The sequence below is a fragment of the Hypomesus nipponensis genome, chromosome 13 (genome assembly GCF_054491055.1).
Source record: "Hypomesus nipponensis isolate SF chromosome 13, ASM5449105v1, whole genome shotgun sequence".
In the NCBI taxonomy this organism is placed as follows: domain Eukaryota; kingdom Metazoa; phylum Chordata; class Actinopteri; order Osmeriformes; family Osmeridae; genus Hypomesus; species Hypomesus nipponensis.
Window position 1 is genome coordinate 6,464,627 of NC_140373.1, and position 22,914 is coordinate 6,487,540.

General features: G+C 49.0%; 2 protein-coding genes across 2 annotated transcripts in view; both read left to right on the top strand.

The window, feature by feature from the left end:
• The first annotated feature begins 5,182 nt into the window (after positions 1-5,182).
• Positions 5,183-7,322, top strand: chrm3b (cholinergic receptor, muscarinic 3b). Its single transcript, XM_084669957.1, has 2 exons — positions 5,183-5,787; positions 5,993-7,322. The coding sequence occupies exons 1-2, from the start codon at positions 5,183-5,185 to the stop codon at positions 7,320-7,322; spliced, it is 1,935 nt and encodes a 644-aa protein (XP_084526083.1).
• A 4,274-nt stretch (positions 7,323-11,596) lies between these two features.
• fmn2b (formin 2b) overlaps positions 11,597-22,914 on the top strand; it is a 43,482-nt gene continuing 32,164 nt past the window's right edge. The window contains exons 1-6 of the mRNA XM_084670452.1: positions 11,597-13,030; positions 13,124-13,829; positions 18,553-18,719; positions 20,970-21,120; positions 22,146-22,207; positions 22,545-22,857. Coding sequence (XP_084526578.1) covers positions 11,840-13,030; positions 13,124-13,829; positions 18,553-18,719; positions 20,970-21,120; positions 22,146-22,207; positions 22,545-22,857 — 2,590 coding nt within the window. The 5' untranslated portion in view covers positions 11,597-11,839. The remainder of the gene's footprint in view (positions 13,031-13,123; positions 13,830-18,552; positions 18,720-20,969; positions 21,121-22,145; positions 22,208-22,544; positions 22,858-22,914) is intronic.

Here is a 22,914-nt window from a genome sequence, read left to right on the forward strand (position 1 = left end):
CCGAATCAATACCAAGGACAGTTTGTATAAACTGTCAGTTTGTTCTGACTTCTTGCTGACTGCTGTCTTCAGTGCAGACATGACACACTGAGTGCTCTCCATATACATGCTACAGAGGCCAGTCCAACGAAGAGGAAATTGCCATCATTATCCAGAGACCCACCAGACTGCATGTTAATTGGAAACAACCATTGAAGTGGCTCAGTCTGACCTTTACAGCAGGATCTGAACTATCAACCTTACCTCGTCATTCAGTTAGGTTCCTCTAGGGGCTATACCTGCAGTTTGACTATGAGCTGCTTCTCTTCCCTCTTCCTCCCCTCTTCCCCTCCCAGTATGAAAGGTCTTCCTCATATTCCATCAGGCTCGGATGAAAAAGCTTGCCCTGGATCAGTGTCAGAAATAATGCAGTGTTCGAGGGAAGCGTTGTTGCTCGACTGAGTCCCTTTTATCATCTATTTGGCCACACAGCCCACCTACCTACGTGCAGATGTGCACATCCTCCCTCCCTCAGACAGCTGACCCGCAAAGCCAATTTCAGACCAGGGCACAAGGCCCCTTCCCCCGCAAGCCTTCATAAATGCATGCAACTGATTGGAGGAGAGAAGACAGCAGATTTGTCATATTGATGGCTGGAGCCCTGGGGTGGTTGTTACTGACGTTCTGCAGGGAGGTTAGTCTCACGGCCCTGTCCATCCTCTGGATGGATTGTAATTCATTTAAGAATTATATTCGGCCTGTTCCTGTCACAATTAAAAGTTATGCGTCTGGGACCAGCTGGGTGGGGGAGATTCAGCTTAACCTGAGCTGATGAGGACTGAGAGCGTGCAGGTCACATCAGGACAGAGGGGTGGGAGATGGGAATAACAATGTTCCTGAAGATATGAGGAGAATGTTAACTGTCACTTCTGTTTCAGCATCTGTAGCCAGCCTTAGTCACCGATCTGCAGTCATGCTCTCAACCTGTCTTTGTGCTCTCACTGGGCCCAGAGCTGCTGTCACTTTAGCCTTGGTCAAATATGGCTAACACAGGCTGTGTTGGCCGTAATGTCAGAACTCTGAATATAAATCTGAATACATTATTCCAGTTTGAACAATGAATACAAGTTGGCCTTTACAAGTGACTTATCTTGCATTGTGATTTGTTGGGTAAACAAAGACAGTTCAAGGTGAAAACAAAATATCAATGTGCCATGTTTTAGCAGGTAGATAAATGTCTATTGATTGTACACTTTGAAGAGTTTATTGTTCGGTTTTATTTTATTTTTCTACAGCACTCACAGATGGGGTATCACCTGCTTCACTAACAGAGTTGATGGTGTGGCCATTTAAAATCCATCATAATGGATCTGCAATTGCTCTAAGTGGAGAGTTTTACGTTTTGAGACAGGTACAACACACTTTATTCCAAGGTATACTTTAACAGGATCATACTGACAAAGTGGAGCATCAAAGATGAACTGCTCTGACCTACAATTGAGGGAATGAATTGACTTTTTAAAATTATATTTCTAAATGCCTTGGATTGTATTGATACACATTGCCTGTATTATTCATGACTGGTGATTTATGACTCGTGACATTTTTGACATTAGATGTTCTCCGACTACAACTGTTGAGGTAGGCTGAGCTTCTGAAACTAAAATGGCTTTGCCTTACGTAATGTAAGTGTCAAAAACATCAATGGAACAAAACAGCTTTCAAATGTGGACACCCCACTGCTTCCGCTAATTTAATTATATGAGGAGAACTCATAGTGAAGCATAATGCCCTTCCAAAACATAATGGGTTTTTTCTTCACGTTCGCCATACTTACAGTAGTCCCTCAGCGCTGGCTCCTGTCTCTGCAGCTTGAGATTCAACACACCAGCTGGATGTTTTCACAAACACTTTCAGCTTTTAGAAATAAATGGAGAGGATTTCAAACTGCTGCCTGTTGACATTAGTCTTTTTTCTGCTCTTTCTCTCTCACACTATATGAGCTGGCTAATAGAGAAAGAGACATAGAAAGAGAGAGAGGCTAAGGGGAGAGAGAGTGAGAGAGAGAGAGAGAGAGAGAGAGAGAGAGAGAGAGAGAGAGAGAGAGAGAGAGAGAGAGAGAGAGAGAGTGAGAATGAGCAAAAGAGAGAGTAAAATCACATAAATGTGATGTGCCTTATATTACAACCCAATGCATGCTGCCCCTGGTAGATAAACAGTAGAACTGGGCCCGTAGACCAGTTTGTTTGGAAGGGGGAATTGAATTGCCAGTGCAGTCTGGTGTGTCTCAGAGGAAGCTAAAGAGAGGAACAGAACCAGAAAAAGACCTCTCTCTCTCTCTCTCTCTCTCTCTCTCTCTCTCTCTCTCTCTCTCTCTCTCTCTCTCTCTCTCTCTCTCTCTCTCTCTCTCTCTCTTTCTGTCTGTCCCTCTCCTTTTCTCTCTGTCTCTCTATCTCTCTCCTCCATAAATTTGTCTAAGCCTTTTTAAGATGTTGGGCTATAGAAATACTACTACCAGCTCTCTGTGTCAAAACAACAACAATGACACAGTCATAGAAGACAGGCCTGTCTAACTATGTTAGTGGTCTTCAGAAGGTGTGTGGGTGCGTAGAAGCATGCTTGCAATGTATGTGTGTGTTTGTGTATCTGTCTGAGTGTGTCAATGTGTATTTTGAAAGTAACACCTTGATCCTTTGAAGTGAGATGGAACTTGAAGCTGTCACTATGTCTGACACTAATCTTCATGGTGGGAAGTCTGCCATGGCAAAAAATGGAGTGATAGAGAGACAACCAACCTTCAGACGAGTGACAGGAGGTAAGGGTGGAGGTATTTAGATATAACTGACATGAAAGGAGAAAGAGAGAATGAGAGGTCAGGAGAGATGGACCGAAGATTGACAGGAGGGAGAGAAGAGTAACACGTGTTATGCCGATCTAGATAGAATCTGCCTGGTGACATTGGTGTCATTTTGCTCCTTTGTGGTTAGAGTGTGTGTGTGTGTGTGTGTGCTGGGGAAGTGGAAGGGATGGCGTCCCGCCGGGCTGACTACAAGGTAATTACACATCTCCCTGTGCTCCCAGCAGCCACGTCAACTCTGATTGTGATCAATTACACACCAGAGAGAGGAGAGAAAGATGAGAGGAAGGAGCGAGAAGAGGAACATGGAAAGATGAGTGAATGGAAAGAGGGGAGGGGGGGCTTTTGTTTCTGTCCATCAGATAGGGTATTGGGGTTGAACACTGTGGCGAAGCAGAGGTTCAGCAATAAAACGTGTTAAATGCTCGTATCATTTCAACGTGTCTTACAGGAGTGACAGTGTTGTCAGGGAAAGAGGGAAGAATAGAAGGGCAGAGAAGGAGCGATGGAAAGAGGGGGAGAGGGAGAAAGGGAGGTATCTAGGATTGTTGCGGCTCAGCTGGTGCTGTCCAGATGGCGTCCATCAATAGGAGGGCTGGAGTGAGCGATGGAGGGCTGGAGTGAGGGCAAGGTCAGAGGAACAAGCAGGGACTCAGGGACCCCGTGGTTGCCTCGTGCCTTTTTCTTGGCTGGTTTCCATGGCGACGCGGTGGCCAAGCCCGATGACAGGTGAGAACCTCACTGCCAGGCTTACCCACGATGCACTAGGGCAGCTCTCCTCAGGTGGGCCTTGCTGCTACTAGCCTGAAATCTGACCCAATGTCAACAACGTCATCAGTCATGACATGGTTTTATCTGTGACAACATTTATTAGGAGATGAGCAGGTACAATAACACAACAGCAAAGGATCACAATGAAATCAGACCCTATGAATAGTCATGGCAACTTTTTTTGAAATTCATAAGTATGAATATCTGTAAGCTGCATATGCCAACATTGTTGCCTACTCCTATTCAGTTTCCCTCAACTTAACCCGACAGATTCCCTTTGGAACAGCAATTTGGCTGTGTTGGGCTCAGCCTATAGGAACTGCACAAATCTCTCAGTGCCGCCTCTATGCTCCTGGCTGTGCCAACCCTGCCCCCATCCTTTCCCAGGGTCACACAGAGGGTAGGAAGTAGTTGGCAGTGAGGATGCAGCGCTATGACTTCACTCTCAGTTAGCCTCGGCAAAGGCTAAGTAGATGATCATCTCTGTAGTGATATATACAGAGAGTAGTTGCCACATACAGTCTCTCTCTTTTTCTTTTTCTTAGTCTCTCCCCACTCTTTCCCTTCTCTAGTCCTGATCTCTTGTTTTACATTTACATTTAGATATTTAGCAGACGCTCTTATCCAGAGCGACTTACAGTAAGTACAGGGACATTCTCCCCGAGGCAAGTAGGGTGAAGTGCCTTGCCCAAGGACACAATGTCATTTTGCACGGCCGGAAATCAAACTGGCAACCTTCAGATTACTTGCCCGCTTCCCTAACCGCTCAGCCACCTGACTCCCTACATCTCACCTGACTTTTCTACCTCTCTTCTTCGCCCTCTCCTCTCTCTCCCTATTCCTTGCTCTCTCGATCTCCCTTTCTCTGGAATGGGACAGTTGGACCATGGTTTGATATCAGGGATGTGCTCTTGGCAGGCAGGCCTTGAGTGTATCACTGAAGGAATCGTTTTTATAGTCTACCTTTAGTCAGCAGAACTGGGAGGCCAAGCCATGACATTTACCACAGAGACTTCATCTTTTGGCTCTGAAATCTATCCAGAGGTCGAACTCAACACTCAGACACACACTCAGACACACACTTTTAACTCAACTCTTTCTTGACCTCTGTTCTTTATGTGCTAATGAAGTAGTAGAGGAGTGGGAGAGATGTGTACACTTTTCTAAGTCTATTGTTTCACGTAGAAAGCTCATAAATAAGGCCAACATGTACATACAGTGTTGTAACTGTATAACACCATGTCCTCTGATTGATTCCAATCCAAACAGTTCTTTCTCCTCTCATTGGAACAATGCCATTAATACAACCTGACATGATGTCAAACAACTGGAAATATATGTGCAATAACCTTTTTAAAATCTTTACTTTTATCTTTTATCTATGAAGTGAAATGAAGTGAACTATACTTTACTTGTGACAGGCTATTCTCAACCTTGGTAATGAACAGAATAATCCCAGGTGTTTCATTTCATGTTTTAAGAGAAAGTGATGCATGACTGGAAATCAGCATTTCTTTTTACTGATCTTTCTTCTGCTCTTTCAGGTCTGTTTCTAGAATATGCCCTGCTGCCATCATGACCCTCAACTCCAGCTCTGCCTCCGACCCCAGCCTCTACTTGTCAAACAGTTCCCCGGGAATGAGAGCCCACCCCGACACCGCCATTATGGGCGGAGCTTACGGGGACAGTACTTTAGTGGGCGGGGCTTACGCTGATTCTGCAGTCTTGTCTGTCGGCGGTAGCCAGTGGGCTCATCCCGTGGACCAAAGTCTGTCCAATGACTCCTCCCACTTTACCAACCTAACACTGGGCGGCACCTCTAACGGAACTGTCCTCATCCCCACGGTGACCTACGACCCCCTGGGGGGTCACACAGTATTGCAGGTTATCATCATTGTCTTCCTCACTGGTTCACTCTCCCTGGTAACAGTGGTTGGCAACATTCTGGTGCTGGTGTCGTTCAAGATCAACAAGCAGCTGAAGACGGTCAACAACTACTACTTATTGAGTCTGGCTTTTGCCGACCTGACCATCGGTACTCTGTCCATGAACCTGTACACCACCTACATCATCATGGGTTACTGGCCTCTGGGGCCTGTGGTGTGTGACCTGTGGTTGGCCATCGACTATGTGGCCAGCAACGCCTCCGTCATGAACCTGCTGGTCATCAGCTTTGACAGGTAGATAGACACCCATCTCATCTGTTGGGTTTGGAATAATGTTCAATCAGTGCACTGTCAGTGTACTGATACCAAGTCTAAAGCAGACAGGATTAAAGGGAAAACTGTTCCTGTTTCATAGTTGTCAAATTAAGGTCAAAATAATGACTTAAAAATGAAAAGTACAAATGTCTGTTAAAGGGTTCTCCTACTCCTCCACCCGCAGGTATTTCTCTGTGACTCGACCGCTGACCTACCGTGCCAAGAGGACCACCAAGCGTGCCATGACCATGATCGCCCTGGCCTGGTCCATCTCCTTCGTCCTCTGGGCCCCGGCCATCCTGTTCTGGCAGTACTTTGTTGGGGACCGGACGGTGGGGCCTGGGGAATGCTACATCCAGTTCCTGACAGAGCCCATCATCACCTTCTGCACTGCCATCGCAGCCTTCTACCTGCCTGTCACCATCATAACTGTCCTGTACTGGAGGATCTACCAGGAGACAGAGAACCGGGCCAAGGACCTGGCGGGGCTGCGGGGGTCTGGCAACCAGGGCAAAGATCACGGGAGCCAGGGAGGGAGCCAGAGGGGTAGCCAGGAGGGAGGCCAGGGTGGAGGCCAGGGAGAGACCGCACCCATGGTCCCCAAGACAGGAAGCTCCAGGAGCTGCAGCAGCTATGAACTCAACAAGCCGGCTCAGAGAGGAGGCCCGGGAGGCAACAAGGCCAGGCCGGGGACGAGGCGCTTCTGTTTCTGGCTGCCGTTACGGGGTCGGTCCAAGAAGGCCACAGTCACCACGGCAACCGGCGAACCGGAACACAGTAGCAGCGACAGCTATAACAACAATGATGCAGGCGCGTCCATGGACCAATCGGAGTCTGAGGACGAAGATGGGGCGGAGCCCAGGGCTATCTACTCTATTGTGGTGGACCTGCCAGGTAAGGCAGGATCAGGGGAGGACTCCCAGAAGACCTCACCAGAGGAGAGAGAAGCGTTGGAGTCTGACCCTCTCCGACCACAGGGGGATGGGAAAAGGGCGTCGTCCAAAGGGCGGAGAGAACACCAGACCTCTATCCAATCAAATACATCCACAGACGGCGCCAAAGCCTCGTCCAGTGAGGGGGGCGGCACCTTGAAGTCTGCCTCATCGGTCGCCGTCTCCATCAAGGATGCGGCTGTGGCCAAGCGCTGTGCCTCCAAGACCAAGAGCCAGAACAACAAGAAAAAGACCTCGGTGGTGAAGGAGAAGAAGGCTGCTCAGACTCTCAGTGCCATCTTGTTTGCATTCATCATCACCTGGACTCCCTACAACATCATGGTGCTGGTCAATACCTTCTGCACTGATTGTATTCCCGAGGCCCTGTGGGCGCTGGGCTACTGGTTGTGCTATGTCAACAGCACCGTCAACCCCATGTGCTATGCCCTCTGCAATAAGACCTTCCGGGACACCTTCAAGCAGATCCTCATGTGCCAGTGGGATGACAAGAGCAAAAGGAACAAACCTCAGTTCCAGCAGAGGCAGCCAGTTGCCGCCTACCGCAAGAAAGACCCTCTGTAGAAGAAGTAAAAGGAGGCGGGTTGATGGGTATTGTAGTTTTTGGAGAGGGGCTAGTCTGGTCGTTGTCTATAGAACATATTTCAGTGTTGTCACAGACTAAACGACCAAAAAAGATTGATGACCGAAGAATGACGATGAATGCTTCCCTGTACTGTGACAGTCGTAGGCAGGAGCGGATGGGTTCTACATTCTGCCTCCTCTACAGTGGAACATTGAGGCAGGCACGTCCAGTGTAGATGGGTTAACTCCTCCGTTGGAGACTCATGTGGACAGAGGAGGTGTTTAAGATGCGGAGAGATTGAGAAAGACTGATGTGTGTTTTTTAACAGGAAATAGTTGTCGAACAGAGCAGTCTATTGTTCTGAGCCTGGTTTGTTAGTGCACACATGCACATAGATGCCCACGCACATTCACATTGATCACAACAACTCACACACATCTGCCTTTCAGGCTGAGACAGCCTGATCAAGGAACAATGACAGATGGGAGTCATTGTTTATGAGGAGTATTGTAAAGGTGCACTATGTTTGAAAGGTCTTCAGTGCTACTCTTTTATTGGCCTCAACACAAGGACTTGAGTGTAAACACTACTTGTTAGTCCACCACCATGATTGAAGAGGTGAGCCAGAAATGTTCTTCCTGTTGTATCTGAAGAAAAATGTGGCTATTTTGTGTGCATGTGTGGTGGTTAATTTACAAATGTGCTGAGCATTGTTGTGGTCTGTCGATGTTGCCTACAGTGAGTCTGTGAGTGTTGTGAGCACAAAACAGTTCAGCTGCTTAGTACATTGACTGTATCAGGTGATATTTACATGGGAAAACAAGTGTGGATAATCATAAATAGATGTTTATGTATGCGGTTTTATGTTTATATAAAATGATTGTCATATTACTTTGTAAATCCAAAATGTGTCCTTGAGATTTTCTCATGTTTTTATGTATCAGTTAAATTGCAATAAAGTAAAATGTAGATCATTGAATATATTTTTACCATTAAGATATTGACTATGGTTCAATAGTATTTGATTATTCATAAGTATCTTTTGGGGATTTCATACGACTAATATTTAAGTAATTTGTCTATGACAGTAACTGCTTACAAAACGGGTGTCCTTGACCATTCCTCATCAGGAAATGGTTTGGAGCGACTTGATGTGAGGGAACAGCTCTACCTAGTGGTGAAGAAGCCACAACACCACCAGTCACAGACCAGAGGACAGACAAAACTGGCTTGTAGGTGCTTTCCTACTGAACAGTTGCTCAAATACAGTTTTATTATATCAATGCCAGAAAAACCAAACTAGACGGTTTTCCATTGATGTGAGGGAAGTTAATGTTTATGTTTAATTAATGTATTTTGTGTTTATCTGCTCATTTCTCGAGATCTGTGAGAATGTGGAGTTCCTCTTGTAGAAAGAAGTATTGGAAGACTAGGCAGGTGTGTAGAAATATAGAGTTGAGTAGATTAAATACACAACTGTATGTAAAGTATTACCATGTACAGGTAAATGTGTGGTGTTTAACTCAAGGTGACATGACTGTTAAATATAGTAACTGGTGTCACCCAACATGGGGTTTGAGATCACCCAGAAGCCTGTTTTGTTTACTTTGACACGTTATATTGTATTGGATGTTCAAAGTTCACTCCCAACACTTACATTTTACACCAGAATTTGTCAGATCCTTTCAGACAATGTTTTTGTGCATAATCTCATTTGCAGAATTTTTTGGATTGGTGTTACTGATATGTGTTACTCAGCTAGAACTAATTATGTGTAGAATTAGTATATATATATATTTCTTTTTTTCTTGATTTCATCACATTAAACACTAAGTGCATGTTCAGTACACAGTATTGAAGTACACTTCATTTTCCATTCACTTTTGAAGGCACATAGTGGTGACAAACCATTATTGTAACCATTCATGTATCACGAATAATAAAGTTTCATACAGTGAAGTTTAAGATTATTCCTATTCTGTGGGTCTCCACACACACACACACACACACACAGACACACACATACACACACACACACGCACACACACCCACATACACTTGTGAGTGAATGATAGACCGGGGTAGGCAGGGAAAGGTTGTATGAGAAAGTCAGAGAGGTTGGACGTGGTTAGGAATTTAGTGGAGTGGTGGGACTGGGTGTTGAGGGTATCAGTTGGGTCTCTTAAGGACACTGGGTTGTGGAGGAGTATGTCATGCTGGTCGCCCGTGAATGGCCTCACCCTCCAGCAGAACAGTAAGGTTGCAGTCATAGGCACCGATTTATGTTTTCCTCCGTGGGTGCTCACGGACGCACAGACCTAAAATGTTTAATTTTAAATGAATGTAGCCTACTGGCAGTCTGGCACACGTGGGTGCTCTGTACTTTCCGTGGGTGCTCGAGCTCCGGAGCACCTACGGTATCGGCGCCTATGGTGGCACCTTACTGTTGGATGCGGTCCGCCAACCAGAACCCAAAGAAGAAGAAAAAGACGGGAACGCTCAATATGCATTCTACCGAGCAGCCACTAGGGAGCAATATTGTATATGTTTGGGAGAATCACCCAGGCTTTCATTTTGCTCTCAACTTTATTTTGAGATTGACACAGTAACGTATGTATAACCAACCATAAAGATTTACATGAGTCATTATTAGAGTAGTACATTAATGCTGCCAATGATAGCCAGGCTGTTGTCCTTGACTCAATCAAGCTGTCAAATTTACACAGGTGAGACGAATCCACCTAAATCAATAATTGTGACGGCTGGACTATGGTGTAGCATTGGTGGACGCAAACCTCAAAGAGCGTAGAGTGAGTATTGAACAATGCAATTTGTTGTAAATAAACACCTCTTTACACATTTCCTAGAAATCGCCAACAAATTAACGCTTCCTGATTCATTTTTTTTTTACTTCATTCATTAAGTAAAAAAAATCAAGCAGTAAACCGACACGTTAAAACTGTAAAAAAAGTAACAGTTGTGAGGCATGTATAGGCTATTACGATGAGACCTGTTCTCAACAGAAACCTAGGATGACTGCTCCATGATCTTGTGAGGAAATGTGTTGGATTAACACAAAGCCTCTTAGTAAAATCTTTGGAGAACCCATCTCCATATGCTATGCATCTGTGAATCACAGCCTACATTGGGCGATTTAAGAAGAAATTAAAAATATCTTGTACCCATTTTGTGCGTGGATGAATCACAAAATAAATTGAAACGACCAAATAGTTTGTTACAAAGAATTGAATGTGCTTGTTCATAATCCAGTCCCTGTGTTAGGATTGTGCTTTCTGTCTGGATTAAGCAATATGGAACAAAAACAACGTTATTTTACTATAATATCTCTATAACTAAATTGCATAGTTCTCTTCAGCTGAAGACATTTTGTTTTCAGTTCAAAGATTCCCTTGACCGGGTTCTGGAGAAGAGGATGCAGACCATCCACACATTGGATAGCCAGGTGCATGCTGTCCTGGAGAGCATTGTCAGAGCCCCCTTCAGAGTTGAGCCTGGGGCTCTGGCCAGCTGGGGCTGTCTGGACAGGGACCTAAACAGGAAGAGGACCTTCATCAGCCTCTCCTCCCTTCAGCCTTACTTCCTCTGCCAACAGCTACATGACAACCATAGAGATGAGAGATATCAGACCCCGTTTCAGACCAAGACACTGCTACACGAAACGTGGCCAAATCATCATATCCAGCACCATTCCCTGCTCCAGCCCCAGCCCCATCCCCTCTCCCAGCCCAGTTTGCCCCAACCCCATCCCCTCTCCCAGTCCTGCCTGCTCCAGCCCCATCCCCTATCCCAGTCCTGCCTGCCCCAACCCCATCCCCTCTCCCAGTCCTGCCTGCTCCAGCCCCATCCCCTCTCCCAGTCTTGCCTGCTCCAGCCCCATCCCCTCTCCCAGTCCTGCCTGCTCCAGCCCAATCCCCTCTCCCAGTCTTGCCTGCTCCAGCCCCATCCCCTCTCCCAGTCCTGCCTGCTCCAGCCCAATCCCCTCTCCCAGTCTTGCCTGCTCCAGCCCCATCCCCTCTCCCAGTCCTGCCTGCTCCAGCCCCAGCCCCATCCCCTCTCCCAGCCCTGCACAGGCGCACTGAGCAGCCAGGCAGAGAGCTCTGCTGAGCATGCCCCGGAGGGACGCGTCTGCGTCAGCCTATTATGCAGACGGGGGGCCGAGCCAGCAGAGCAGAGAGAGAGAGACACTGACGCAGAGGGGCAGTCACGGAGAGAGAGCAAAAGCAGGAGGAGGAGGAGGAGGAGGAAAGCGAGCGTGCAGGCGCGGTTGCTACCGTCGTCGAACGTCTCCCCTGCATCATTGTCAACATCAGCGCTGCTGCCATCGTCATCGGAAAGCCAGCATAACGGAGGACTCTCTGTTCAGCACAACAACAACCACCACCAGCACCACCAGCAGCAGCAGGGAGCAGGAAGCAGACGAGGCCCACACTGGAGCATCTGTTCCAGGCATGGCTTGAGAGGCAAGCGGGGGTGCTGCCGGAGGAGGAGAAGCATCATGGGGAACCAGGAGGCAAAGCAGAGGAAGGCCGCGGCAGCGGGGGATGGAAACACCGTTGCCGCGGACGACGCTCCGGGGCTCCGCGAGGCGGAGAGCACAAAGAAGGGAGGAGGAGGAGCGGGGAAGAAATCCCACGGCAGGCATGGCAAAGGAGGAGGGGACGGAGGGACCAAGAAGAAAAACAAATCCGAGTCCAAGTCGTCCGTGTTCTCCATTCGTAAGCGGAAGAACCAGTCCAAGGGGAAGGGAGGGGGCTCCATGGGGGGGTCCAGGGAGGACGTTCTGATTTCCCAGCAGGACGAGCTGGACAGCGCTCACTCCCTGTGCAAGACCCCAGACCTCTCAGCGGACGAGCTGGGCCAGTCGGACACGGAGGCGGCGGAACACGGCAGCGGCCGTGTCGCCGCGGCCCGGGAGGAGAGCGGGAAGGCAGGAGCCACCACGGCGAAAAGCCCCGGAGAGGAAGGGCCGCGGGCCAGCTCGGGGTCGGACACGGACATCTACAGCTTCCACTCTGCAACGGAGCAGGAGGACCTGCTAGCAGACATCCAGCAGGCCATCAGGCTGCAGCAGGGGGGCCTCATCTCAGGGGCTGAGGGGCTGGGAGGCTGGGGGGGCAATGGAGGCGGAGTGAGGAGGAAGCAGAGCTGTGACACCACCACTCCCACCCCCCCTGAGCCAGAGAGAGAGACCCAGCTCCAGAAGGGGTCTGTGTGTGTGTCTGGACCCCCGGCTGACTCCCTGACTGTCTCTGCCTCCAAGACACAAAATGGCCTGGTTTCAAGCCTGCTTAGTTCCTTGAATGAAGCTGAGGAGAGGGAGAGAGAGGAGAAGGAGGAGAAGGAGGAGGAGGAGGAGGAGAGGGAGCATGCTGCCGCTGTAGCACAGCTAAACGGGGAGCGAAGGGAGCTGGAGGAGCCCGAGGCTCAAGCAGCCCTTTGTGTTGTTGCCGCGGGGACAAAGGACCAGCATGCTGCTCATCTCACTCCCCTCCCTCTTCTCCCCCCCACTACTGCCCCAGAGACGGATAGGGGGCTGGGAGGCCTGGTTGCCAAGACAACCAGCGCTAACAGCTTCATGGATCTCACCGCCTCGTTTGAGAGTGCTGTGGAGCCCCCAGAGGAATTGGAGGAAGTGGAGGAAGTGGAGGAAGTGGAGGAATTGGAGGAATTGGAGGAAGTGGAGGAAGTGGAGGAAGTGGAGGAAGTGGAGGAAGTGGAGGAAGTGGAGGAAGTGGAGGAAGTGGTGGAGGGTGATGAGAACGTCCTGTACCCAGAGAAGCCCTCTCTGTCTGCAGACAGCCATAGCGACCAGAGCAGGAGCCACGAGTTCCAGGGGGATCTCAGTGAGGGGGGGCTGAGTTCCGACCAAGCCTCCGAGGAGGGGGTCCGTCTGGGGGGAGGCACAAGCGTCGAGTCCCTGGAGTGCGTCAGCTCCTCGGAGCCCCTCCCCGAGGACGCCCCGACCGTGGAGCGGAGGAAGAGCAGCGTGTCCTTCTCCCAGTGGACGCTCCAGGAGAGCCCACTGGCCACGCGCCTGCTCAAGTCCAGCCTGGCGGGCGGGAGCGGGAGTGGGGGTGGGAGCGGCGGCGGGGGAAGCCCCATGGTCAAGCCCTACCCTCCCATCTTCCCCTCGTACATCAAGACCACCACGCGCCAGCTCAGCTCGCCCAGCTTCTCCCCGGGCGCCTCGCCGGCCCACAGCCCGCTCCTCCAGCGGCGCTACTACGAGCTGGGCCACCACCGGGCCGAGCAGCGGCGCCTGCGGAGGCAGCGCTCCCACAGCATCACGGGGCCACTCAGCCGCTCCGCCGACTGGACCGAGGAACTGGAGAGGCTGCGTCCGGGCGAGGAGGAGGGCGAGGGGCCCTACCTGGGGTACGGGGGCTCCGAGGACAGGCTGAGAGGGGGCAGCCATCCCCTCTGTGCCACGCGGAGGTCCTCCTGTGGACAGTTATCCACCGGCAGCTTCCAGGACGTCTTCACTGGTGAGTGGGCGAGCTGTGGATCGTCACAGATCCTCACCTTGGGCCGTAGAGGGTACTGCATGAACATGGTATCAGATGCTAGACATTGGGTCAGGGACATTGGGTCTACGTTCTAGAACGTTCTCTGTTTCTAAAGGGCCTTGTATTTTTTGACTGATTTAGACAACCATGTAAACCCTGAACCCAGAGGCAGGCTGCACACAGGACCAGCAGACTGATGCCAGTGACAGTCATCATTGTGTTATCTTAGTGCCAGAATCACCTCAAAGCTAGCAGTGTACTGAATCATTTCAACCTGTCTATGCACATCCACCACCAGCCTGGCAGACATTAGACATCTCTGTGCCCTCACCGTGTTTTCTTGCATGCTATTGCATAGAGAGTGAAAACAGACTTAATCTCTCACTTTCACACTCTCTCAATCTGTTTATCTTTTCTCTCTCTCGCTCTCACGTCTAGGTTTGCCATCCAGCTCATCCATATTAGTAACAGTGGTGGTTTTCTTAACGAGCTACAAAAACAGAACTGGAAGGTCTGCTTTGAGACAGTACTCTCAGTCCTCTAAATCAGAAATCTCAAAATGTTCCTCTACGTAGCCAACAAGTGCACAGCAACACACACCACCTGCATCAGCCTTGCTAGTTGAACTGGAGGATTACTAGGCGGGCTGGAGAGATAGCTGGTGTTTGTGTAGTCCTTGACAGTCAGTGTTCATTTCCTGACATGTTTTGCATAAACACACAGCAGTGCCCATTGAAGCCTAGGGACAGCTAGCTGGCTGAGAAAGACAGAAACCTTTGTCTCTCCCCATTTTTGTCTCCCTCTGTCTCTCTCTCTTCCTTGAAATGACATAGCAATTCCTCCTACAGGCCCGATTGAAAGGAGTAGAGAGAGGGAAAAGAAGCAGAGAGGAGGAGGGAAACGGAGAGAGAGAGAGGGGGATTAGGTCACTTCTTTTCACGTTTGTTCAACGGACAGTTAGCTCAGATGCTGTCACTGTTGTTGTTCTGGAGATGCAGGGTCTCAACCGCTTTTGTTTTGCTCAGCACTCGAATGTGCATGTGCTTGCACGCCTGTGTGTGTGTGTGTGTGTGTGTGTGTGTCTACATTAGAGCTCAGAGCTGTGTCCGTCCTCTGTGGTCTGCTTGGAGACTCATCCTTGAGCGGGAGCCTGGTTTATTAATAGAGTACTGGACTGGCCACAAGCCCTGCCTGCTGTACAGACACCTCATAGACACTACCTGCTATTCCCAGAAGGCAGGAGTAGTGTAGCAAAAAGGAGTCACCTGTGTTTATGAGCAGCTGTGTTTGTCCTGTAGGACTTGTGAAGGTTTAGATGCAGTCGTACAAGCCCACATAGACACACTCTGACGGACAGAACAGAGTGAAGGCCTGTAATCAGGTCTGGTCCCTTTCCAATCTCCTCCTCCCTCTACCAGATGGCTGTATATGTGAGCATGCCCAGTAGACCGCTAGCTCCCTCAATGCTTCCTGACACAACCCCCCCCCCCCCCCCCCTCTCTCTTCACCCCTCCCCTCCATGGCAACGGCCGGGGAGGTGGAGGGATGTTAATATTTTAGATGCTCTAAACCACCAGACAGGTATGGGGGATGATGAAGAACCTCTTTGGGTTGTGGTTACTTCTCTGGTCGTTGACCAGTGGTTGCGTTATTCTTGATTTCAGACCAAACTATAGTCTGTGCGTTCATGTGTATATTCTATACACATGCACATGCACTCAGACACAGCTGGTGTCATGGAAACCTGCTTATTAGCAGTGTGTGTGTGTGTGTGTGTGTGTGTGTGTGTGGGGGGGGGATGGGTGGCAGACCCAGAAACGCATCAATACTGTAGTAATGAGGCTCTTAGACACAATGACACAAACACATACACACATGGGCCCTGCTTCCGAGAGTTATTTTTTTATTTGATTTTTTAAACTTTTTATTTCATTTTATCAAATGCAGTTATACAGTACATCACACCCAATCATTTTTAACGTGGCATTAAGTGCCACGAGTACAAGTTTTAGGCTAGTGGGTTTAATAGTCCATGGACATCTTGGGCCCAAGCCATCAGGATCCAGGATCCATCAGAATTGAGTTACACATATTGTCCACAAACACAATACATCACACTTGACAGTGCATAAAGACAGTATTCTGAAAGAGAAAGTGAATGGCCTGCAAATGTCCATTGCTTAAAAGGAAAAACAAATATACATTTGATATGATAAGGTGTGTGTGTGTGTGTGTGTGTGTGTGTGTGTGTGTGTGTGTGTGTGTGTGTGTGTGTGTGTGTGTGTGTGTGTGTGTGTGTGTGTGTGTGTGTGTGTGTGTGTGTGTGTGTGTGTGTGTGTGTGTGTGTGTGTGTGTGTGTGTGTGTGTGTGTGTGTGTGTGTGTGTGCGTTACTATACACACAAACATGGGGGACCAGTTGTTTATGAATACCTATGTTTTTCCATTGTAATAGTGCAGTCAAGTGTTCCATCCTGTACATATCTTGAATTCTATTCCTCCATTGGGATATTGTGGGGGGCTGTGGCTTCAGCCAGGAAGCTGTTATTACTTTATTTCCTATTAGAAGAAGGGTTCTCAGAAGTTTTGTTTGGCTATTTTCTTCAAGGTTATCAGGCAATATCTCTAAAATATAGTGTGATGGTCCTAACGGTATGTCTATAAATAAACATGTTTTTACTTCCCTTTGTATATTTGGCCAGTATTCTGATAACTGTGGACAGTCCCAAAATATATGTGTGTGGTCTCCCACCTTGCCACAACCCCTCCAACATTGTGCTGAGGTATTGCTCCATTTAGATGTTATAAGTGGAGTTCTGAAGCATCTCATTTGAATCTTTCATCCAAATTCCCTCCAGTTAGGACTACTGGTTACTCTGTGTCCCTGCTCGCGTGAGTTTTCCCATTGTTCATCAGAGATTATTGTGTTCCAGAGAAAGTTATTTAGTAGGAACATTTGTTGTGTATATATATGTAGATATATAAATAGGCAGAGTTCTTATAGGCCAGATGAAAATACATTCACTAGAGTACTCAGGAGTAGAATTGCTCTAAAATATTTTCCTTGAATCCCATAATGACTCACTCACTTCGAGTCTGGCATCACCGTGGAAACCAATGCTTTCATACCCTCCTCTCCCCTTCACTCCTTTCCTGTCAACCTGAACCCCCTTGTCATCAGGGGTGTGGACAACTTGTACTGAAGTTTCTAGGACAGACGTCTGTCAGCCCTGCCATGCTCATATTGACTAATGAATCCAATGGAGCGATGCTAATTGGAATTAGCGTGTTTGCTCTTCAGCTCAACTGTACCAAGGGCCAGACAGCACTGTGGCATGACACAGGCGAGGGCTAAACTAGAGCAGATACTGGCCATTGATTGGTTCTCTCTATCTCAGCTATAAGTGAATTGAACGGTTACGGTATGACCATTCAATTTGGTAAAGTGATTTGTTTTCTTAGCGATGCACAACATTGTCCCTCATGATATCTGTTGTTCCGTTATGTAAATATCCCTCAAATTGAAATGTGTTAATATGAGAATGGTCGACTGTTGATGTTCTTGAGCATTGCTTCATTAAATGAAATACTGCCATAGTCAGTGTTCTACTTGTACTACAGTAAGCACTTGACACAGCCGTTCATCATTTAAGCATGCATATTATTTATTTCTGTCCTTTCCACTACAGTCTGTCTGCTGATGGCAGTCTGAAGTGGCTGTTTCTGAGCTAGCAGGGGTGCTCAAAAGTAGTACTTAACTGTTCACGGGTTTATGCTAAGGTGTTTGCTGCATCGCCTTCAAATTACATTATACCATCTGTCACTGTGATGGGCCATGGAGGACAGGATGGAGGATGAGAGAGGATCTGGAGGCGGGGGATGAGAAGTGAGAGAGATAGAGGATGAGAGGCTGGGAGGGAGGGAGGGAGGAGAGGGTGGCTGGATGGGAGGATGAGTGGGGAAAGGAAATACAGGGACAGAGGCGCCTGTGACTCATCAGTCACCACTATGGTTTAAGAGGGGAGGAAATGCACCAACTGCTGTGCATTCAATACTGAGTCTTTAGGGCTGGGTCTATCACTGGGTTTCAAGAATCCACACACACACACACACACACACACACACACACACAGAATGCATGACGTTGACAGATCCATAAATAGACACATTTTCGACTTGTTGTAAGCATATTTTAAGAGGTGTTGTCACAGTATTGGTTCCAGAAATCCTGTGAACCTGACTCAGAGACATACAGTACTGTACTGTTCAGTGTACTTTATGAACAGTAGTGGATCAATAACATCTTAGCCTCACGGTGTCTCAAGAGAGCAAGAAAACTCTTTATCAACCTCTTCCATTCTACTGCGCCTGTATTGTTGCCCTACACTTCTGTACACTTTACCAAGTTGATATCCCTTTATCTATTAAAAGGCAGATCCAGTTTACTGTATGTGCTGGATCTATGTAAAGTGCCTCCAGTGTGCACCCAGCTGTGCGTGGGGGCATCACAGTAACGTACTGTATCTCACTGGGTCTCCAGTGGTGCTGAAGAAAGAGCCAGTGTTCCTGCGACGTCTGTGCACTCTTTCCCCTCCCTCTGTTTCCAGAGTGTCCTCCAGAGCTGCTTAGGACAGGCTGAACAACCGCAAGGGTGGTGATGCTCTTCCCTGTTCCCCCTCCTGTCTCCCCTCTCTGTGACTCCAGGGCGCACCCTGCTGGAGAAGCTGTTCATGCAGCACGAGTCCGGCCCTCCAGAGGAGGCAGAGCGGCTGTGCTCCCGCATCCTGGCCATGGGCCTCCTCCTGCCCTTCGCCGACTGCTTCCGGGAGCAGCTAGGGGGCAGCACCTCCCACATTGTCTCCAAGTTTGACGTGAGTAGAGCTTCATGCTTTCAGCTGTGGAACGTTTATATTTCATTGCACAGTCCATTGAGATTTGTGCACAACATACAGGAAACAAAGCCCATTTATTTGCTGCAGAATCCTGACAGTTACAGTGCTACTTTGACTAAAACAGCTAGTCTTTGCGGGCCAGCAGGGTTGTTAAACCCAGATGGGGGTTTCTTCATGTTCAGGGTCAGAACCATTAGACTGCTGCTATGCCATGTGCTTGATTCCATCTCTGGATTTCATGCTGCTAGAAACCAGATCATAGAGAACCGTTGATGGTTACCACGACCCAACCGCAGTTGACCTAACTCCAAATTGGAGACAACTGTTCTCAGTTTCACAGCCCTCGATGTGCATGAGGCCGTTAAATTGAATCTTGGTTTGGACCCCACAAATACCAGCTGTACAGTGTAGGAAGAATCGGTCTCCTTTAGGATAACAGATGTTTTATCTTGTTGAGTTGAGGGTTTAACACAGGCCTGCCGTCTGGTACAGTCAGTACTGACATGCCCCAGGTGGGATGCATTGTGGGAGTTTGCTTCCGCAGTCTCATCCATAACATACGTTTTTATCTAAACTTGTTATCAAAAATACATTGTCAACCTTTTGAAAGCAATAGGTTAGCGATACGTTTCTATAAGAGAGCTATATACAAAATGCCCCCTTGTGGAAACCAAATGCCTCCCCATCCGATTCCTTCTGGATGCGATCCTGCTCAGCAGTGTGTCTGGCTCGGCTCAGGCAGGATCATATTAACACATGAGGACGCAGAGTCACTGTACAGTAGCAGTGTCTGGGGACCAGAGCTCAGCTGCCAGCGCTCCTGCACCACGTGTGACTTTGGGACTGTTTTGGACCACAGACTCACCGAGAACGGGACTGGATAGCTTCGCCAGGCATTGACCTGAATTAATCAAGTCATCCTTTGCCACTTTCCTCCATGCCCTCCATCCCCTCCTTACCCGTTACCCCTCCCCACCCTCTCGGTCCCCCCCCCCCCCCTCCATTCACTGCGTCCTCCCTTCTTTTCCCCCCACCTTTCCTTTCTCCTCCACCGTGCACGCCGAGCAGCGTCACTGAGAACCTGATCTGACTGCAAGCCGCAGCCAGGCTGGTCTGCAGCCTAGAAAAAGCTGCAAGGCAAGCAGGAAACCATGCGGGAGGGGGAGAGGGGGGAGAGGGAGACCGGCGGGGACGGGACAGGGTTGTCGTGGCTACGGCGGCCAGATGACCGGCCGAGGACGGGGAGGATGTCAGCTCGGGCAGATCTACAGCAGAGGAAGAGTCTGGATCATCAGGATCTAGGACAGGTGGAGAGAGGCGGAAGCTATCTGGAGCTGAGAGGAGAGAGAGCACTGCAAGGGGCGGGCGACACCTGCGAGAAATGAACACCACCTACTGTACCGCCACAACGCGGTCTGGATATCGGTCCTTTCCCGGGAAAAATGCTGACTCACGACCTTGTTCTGTATTCATCCTGGTTCGTTAAGGATCGTCCCATTCTTCAGGGAGCGCCGTCGAGCGCTGATCCGGCCGTTACCAGAGACACAGCTACACCATGAAATACAGCGCATGTGATTTACAACCCTGAAACTGACAGGAACATGGAGGGTGTGTCGGACAAGGAGACCGATGCGGACAGAAGAAAACACGCGGACCCAGATGGAGAGGCAGATCCCGCAGGCACTGACGCAGAGAGATCCAGGGACACCGCCTCGGAGAGCTACCCGGAGCCCGTCAGCTGCCCTCTCTCTGCAGTGGTGTGTGGGGATGCCGGCAGGTCCCTGGTCCTGGCCCAGGTGCCTGAGCTGGTCCGGGAGCTGCTGACAGTCAGCGGGCAGAGCCGGGGTGAGGAGAGGGAGAGGAGGCTGGACCTGGCTTGGCTCAAACTCAAACAGACCGTGCGGCGGAAATGTAGCCTGTTTGAACACTTGCAGGTTAGCCAGCTGGAGCCGGTGGACCACCTAGCAGTCATCTTCATCCAGCTATCTGGATTCTAATGTCGGTTATGTTGCATTGGATTTCTAGAGGCTCAGTTTAGTATATGGTGATGCCTCTGAGTGTGATGACACGTGATCGTCCTCCATGTACTGTAGCAGTACAGTCAACCACGAGACCTTGGTGCCGGTTTGGGCGGATGCTGATGTGGTTCTTACTGTAGTAGTCAAGTGGTGTATATTCATTTCCTCTACTGGTCCTAACTCACCCACCCCTGTTTCCTCCCGCTTCCAGCAAGACCAGCTGTACACCTGGGCGGCAGTGAGCCAGCCACCCCAGTCCATGGAGCACATTGAAGGGCGCATCCCTGGGCAGATCAGGACCCTGTGGCCTCCTCCCAGACCTGGAGGGGAGGACCGGCCTGGCCTGAAGTACACCGAGGCTGGTAGGCAGGGCCACCATTGTGACCGCCCCCATCACACACACAACACGCACTATATATCAAACAAGTAGCACCCACTATAGTTTAGGGATTGACTACGACTTACAGTAGAGAAGGTCCCCATGTGGGAAAACCCTTCCCCTTTCTGCAGTGAGTTCACTTCTCCATCTCTCCGTCCCTTCGCCAGTCTTATTTGATGTGCTCTATTCCTTCTCAGTCAACCTTTCTCTATAGCCAGCCAGGCACTTGAGACCCAGCTTTGTTTTTTGTGACATTTATGCGCCGATGTTGAAAGAGAAAGGGAAACGAATAAAGCTAATATATGCAGCCCTGCTCTACGCCTCACCTTTTTTACTCTCTGGCTTAAACAGTAGGATGGGTTCTGTCTGAGAGGAGCTTGTTTTAGAGGAAGGTCCCTAGCTTGTTTGAAATCTGCCAAGCATGGCCTGGACAAATGCCAGAAAGGTACTAAATGTTGTTTCTAAATGTAGTCTTTCTTTCTTCATGCATTTTCTTCCTATAGAGGATGAAGAGGGTGAGTAATAACTTGATTTGCATGAATAACTTGAACTTGCGCTTTGTGTTTATGGAGTTACCACTGACTAATTATGTCTTCCAAATGACGTGTGTGTAGCTGTTTTGTTGCTTCTACCGCATGGTTTAAAAGGGGGAGAGGTTGCCTGGCAACAGTGAAAGAGTCAGGGTTTGGGCAAGCAGAGATGGGGTGGTATTCCCACCATCACGTTGCCCCAAATCTCACGCCTGCCTAACTTCCCTTACCCTCTGCCTCACAGACTACCACTAGCTGACCAAAACATGCTTGGTTATTGTTTTTGTGCAATTTTCAAAATGAACCTGTCATCCCTGTTTATATGTCCCACATTGATTCAAATAATAACCATCATCACAATGCATGTTTATCTTGTTTTACCCGATCAGGCGACTGTGCAGCAGTGTTCACCCCTGTCCTCAGCTCTGGGGTCATGTCTGCCTGTTCTGATCTTGTTTCACTCTCCCCGTTTACACAGAGCACCAGGCAGCCATCTTGGGTCTGAAGAGACAACAGAAGGAGCAGGAGAAAGAGCTGCATGTTAGTACCACGTCCCACGTCTCCTTGACGCTGACCACCATGAATACTGTACAACTATGAGCTTCTGATCTTTAGTCTTCTTCAGAACTTTCTACATGCATTATTTGTACATCGCTTTGGATACAAGCGTTTGCTAAATGAAAAAAAATGTTATGTGAAATATAATGTATTATCCAGACTGCTGATCACAACTTATGTCAGCAGGGGGCAGCATTCTCATATATTTGCCTTAAAAGTGGGATCCAGTACAAGCATTCCATATTCCATCTGTCTGTGTAGATTCACCTAGTAGCTCTCTCTCTCCTTCTCTCTCTATCCTTTTCTCTCACATTACCAGGAGGAGTCGGTGTTCAAGACGGTGAAGTTGAAAGAGGAGCATGTAAATGTCATCGAGCAGCTGGAGCAGACCATTGAGGACCTGAGGACCAAGATTGCAGAGCTGGAGAAACAGTACCCCCTGCTGGACAAGGACGGCACTGCCACCAGGGACCAGGAGTGCGGGGGGGAGGCGGGGCTGCTGAGGGCTGTGTGTGATGTGGACCTGCAGACGGACGAGGGACTGGGCCTTCTCCTGGGTCGCCTGGAGGCCAAGTCCGTTCAGACGTCGCCCATGGACGAGAGCTTTAGGTTCAAAGTGCCTTTAATGGACCAGACACAAGCATCCATGGCCCCACCCCCCTCTCCCCCTCCACCTCCGCCTCTCCCAT

Bases quoted from the DNA above. Each gene is read 5' to 3' on its own strand.
- chrm3b (XM_084669957.1), top strand. From the start codon at position 5,183: ATGACCCTCAACTCCAGCTCTGCCTCCGACCCCAGCCTCTACTTGTCA. The intron at 5,788-5,992 runs GTAGATAGACAC...CTCCACCCGCAG, and splicing joins CTGGTCATCAGCTTTGACAG to GTATTTCTCTGTGACTCGAC.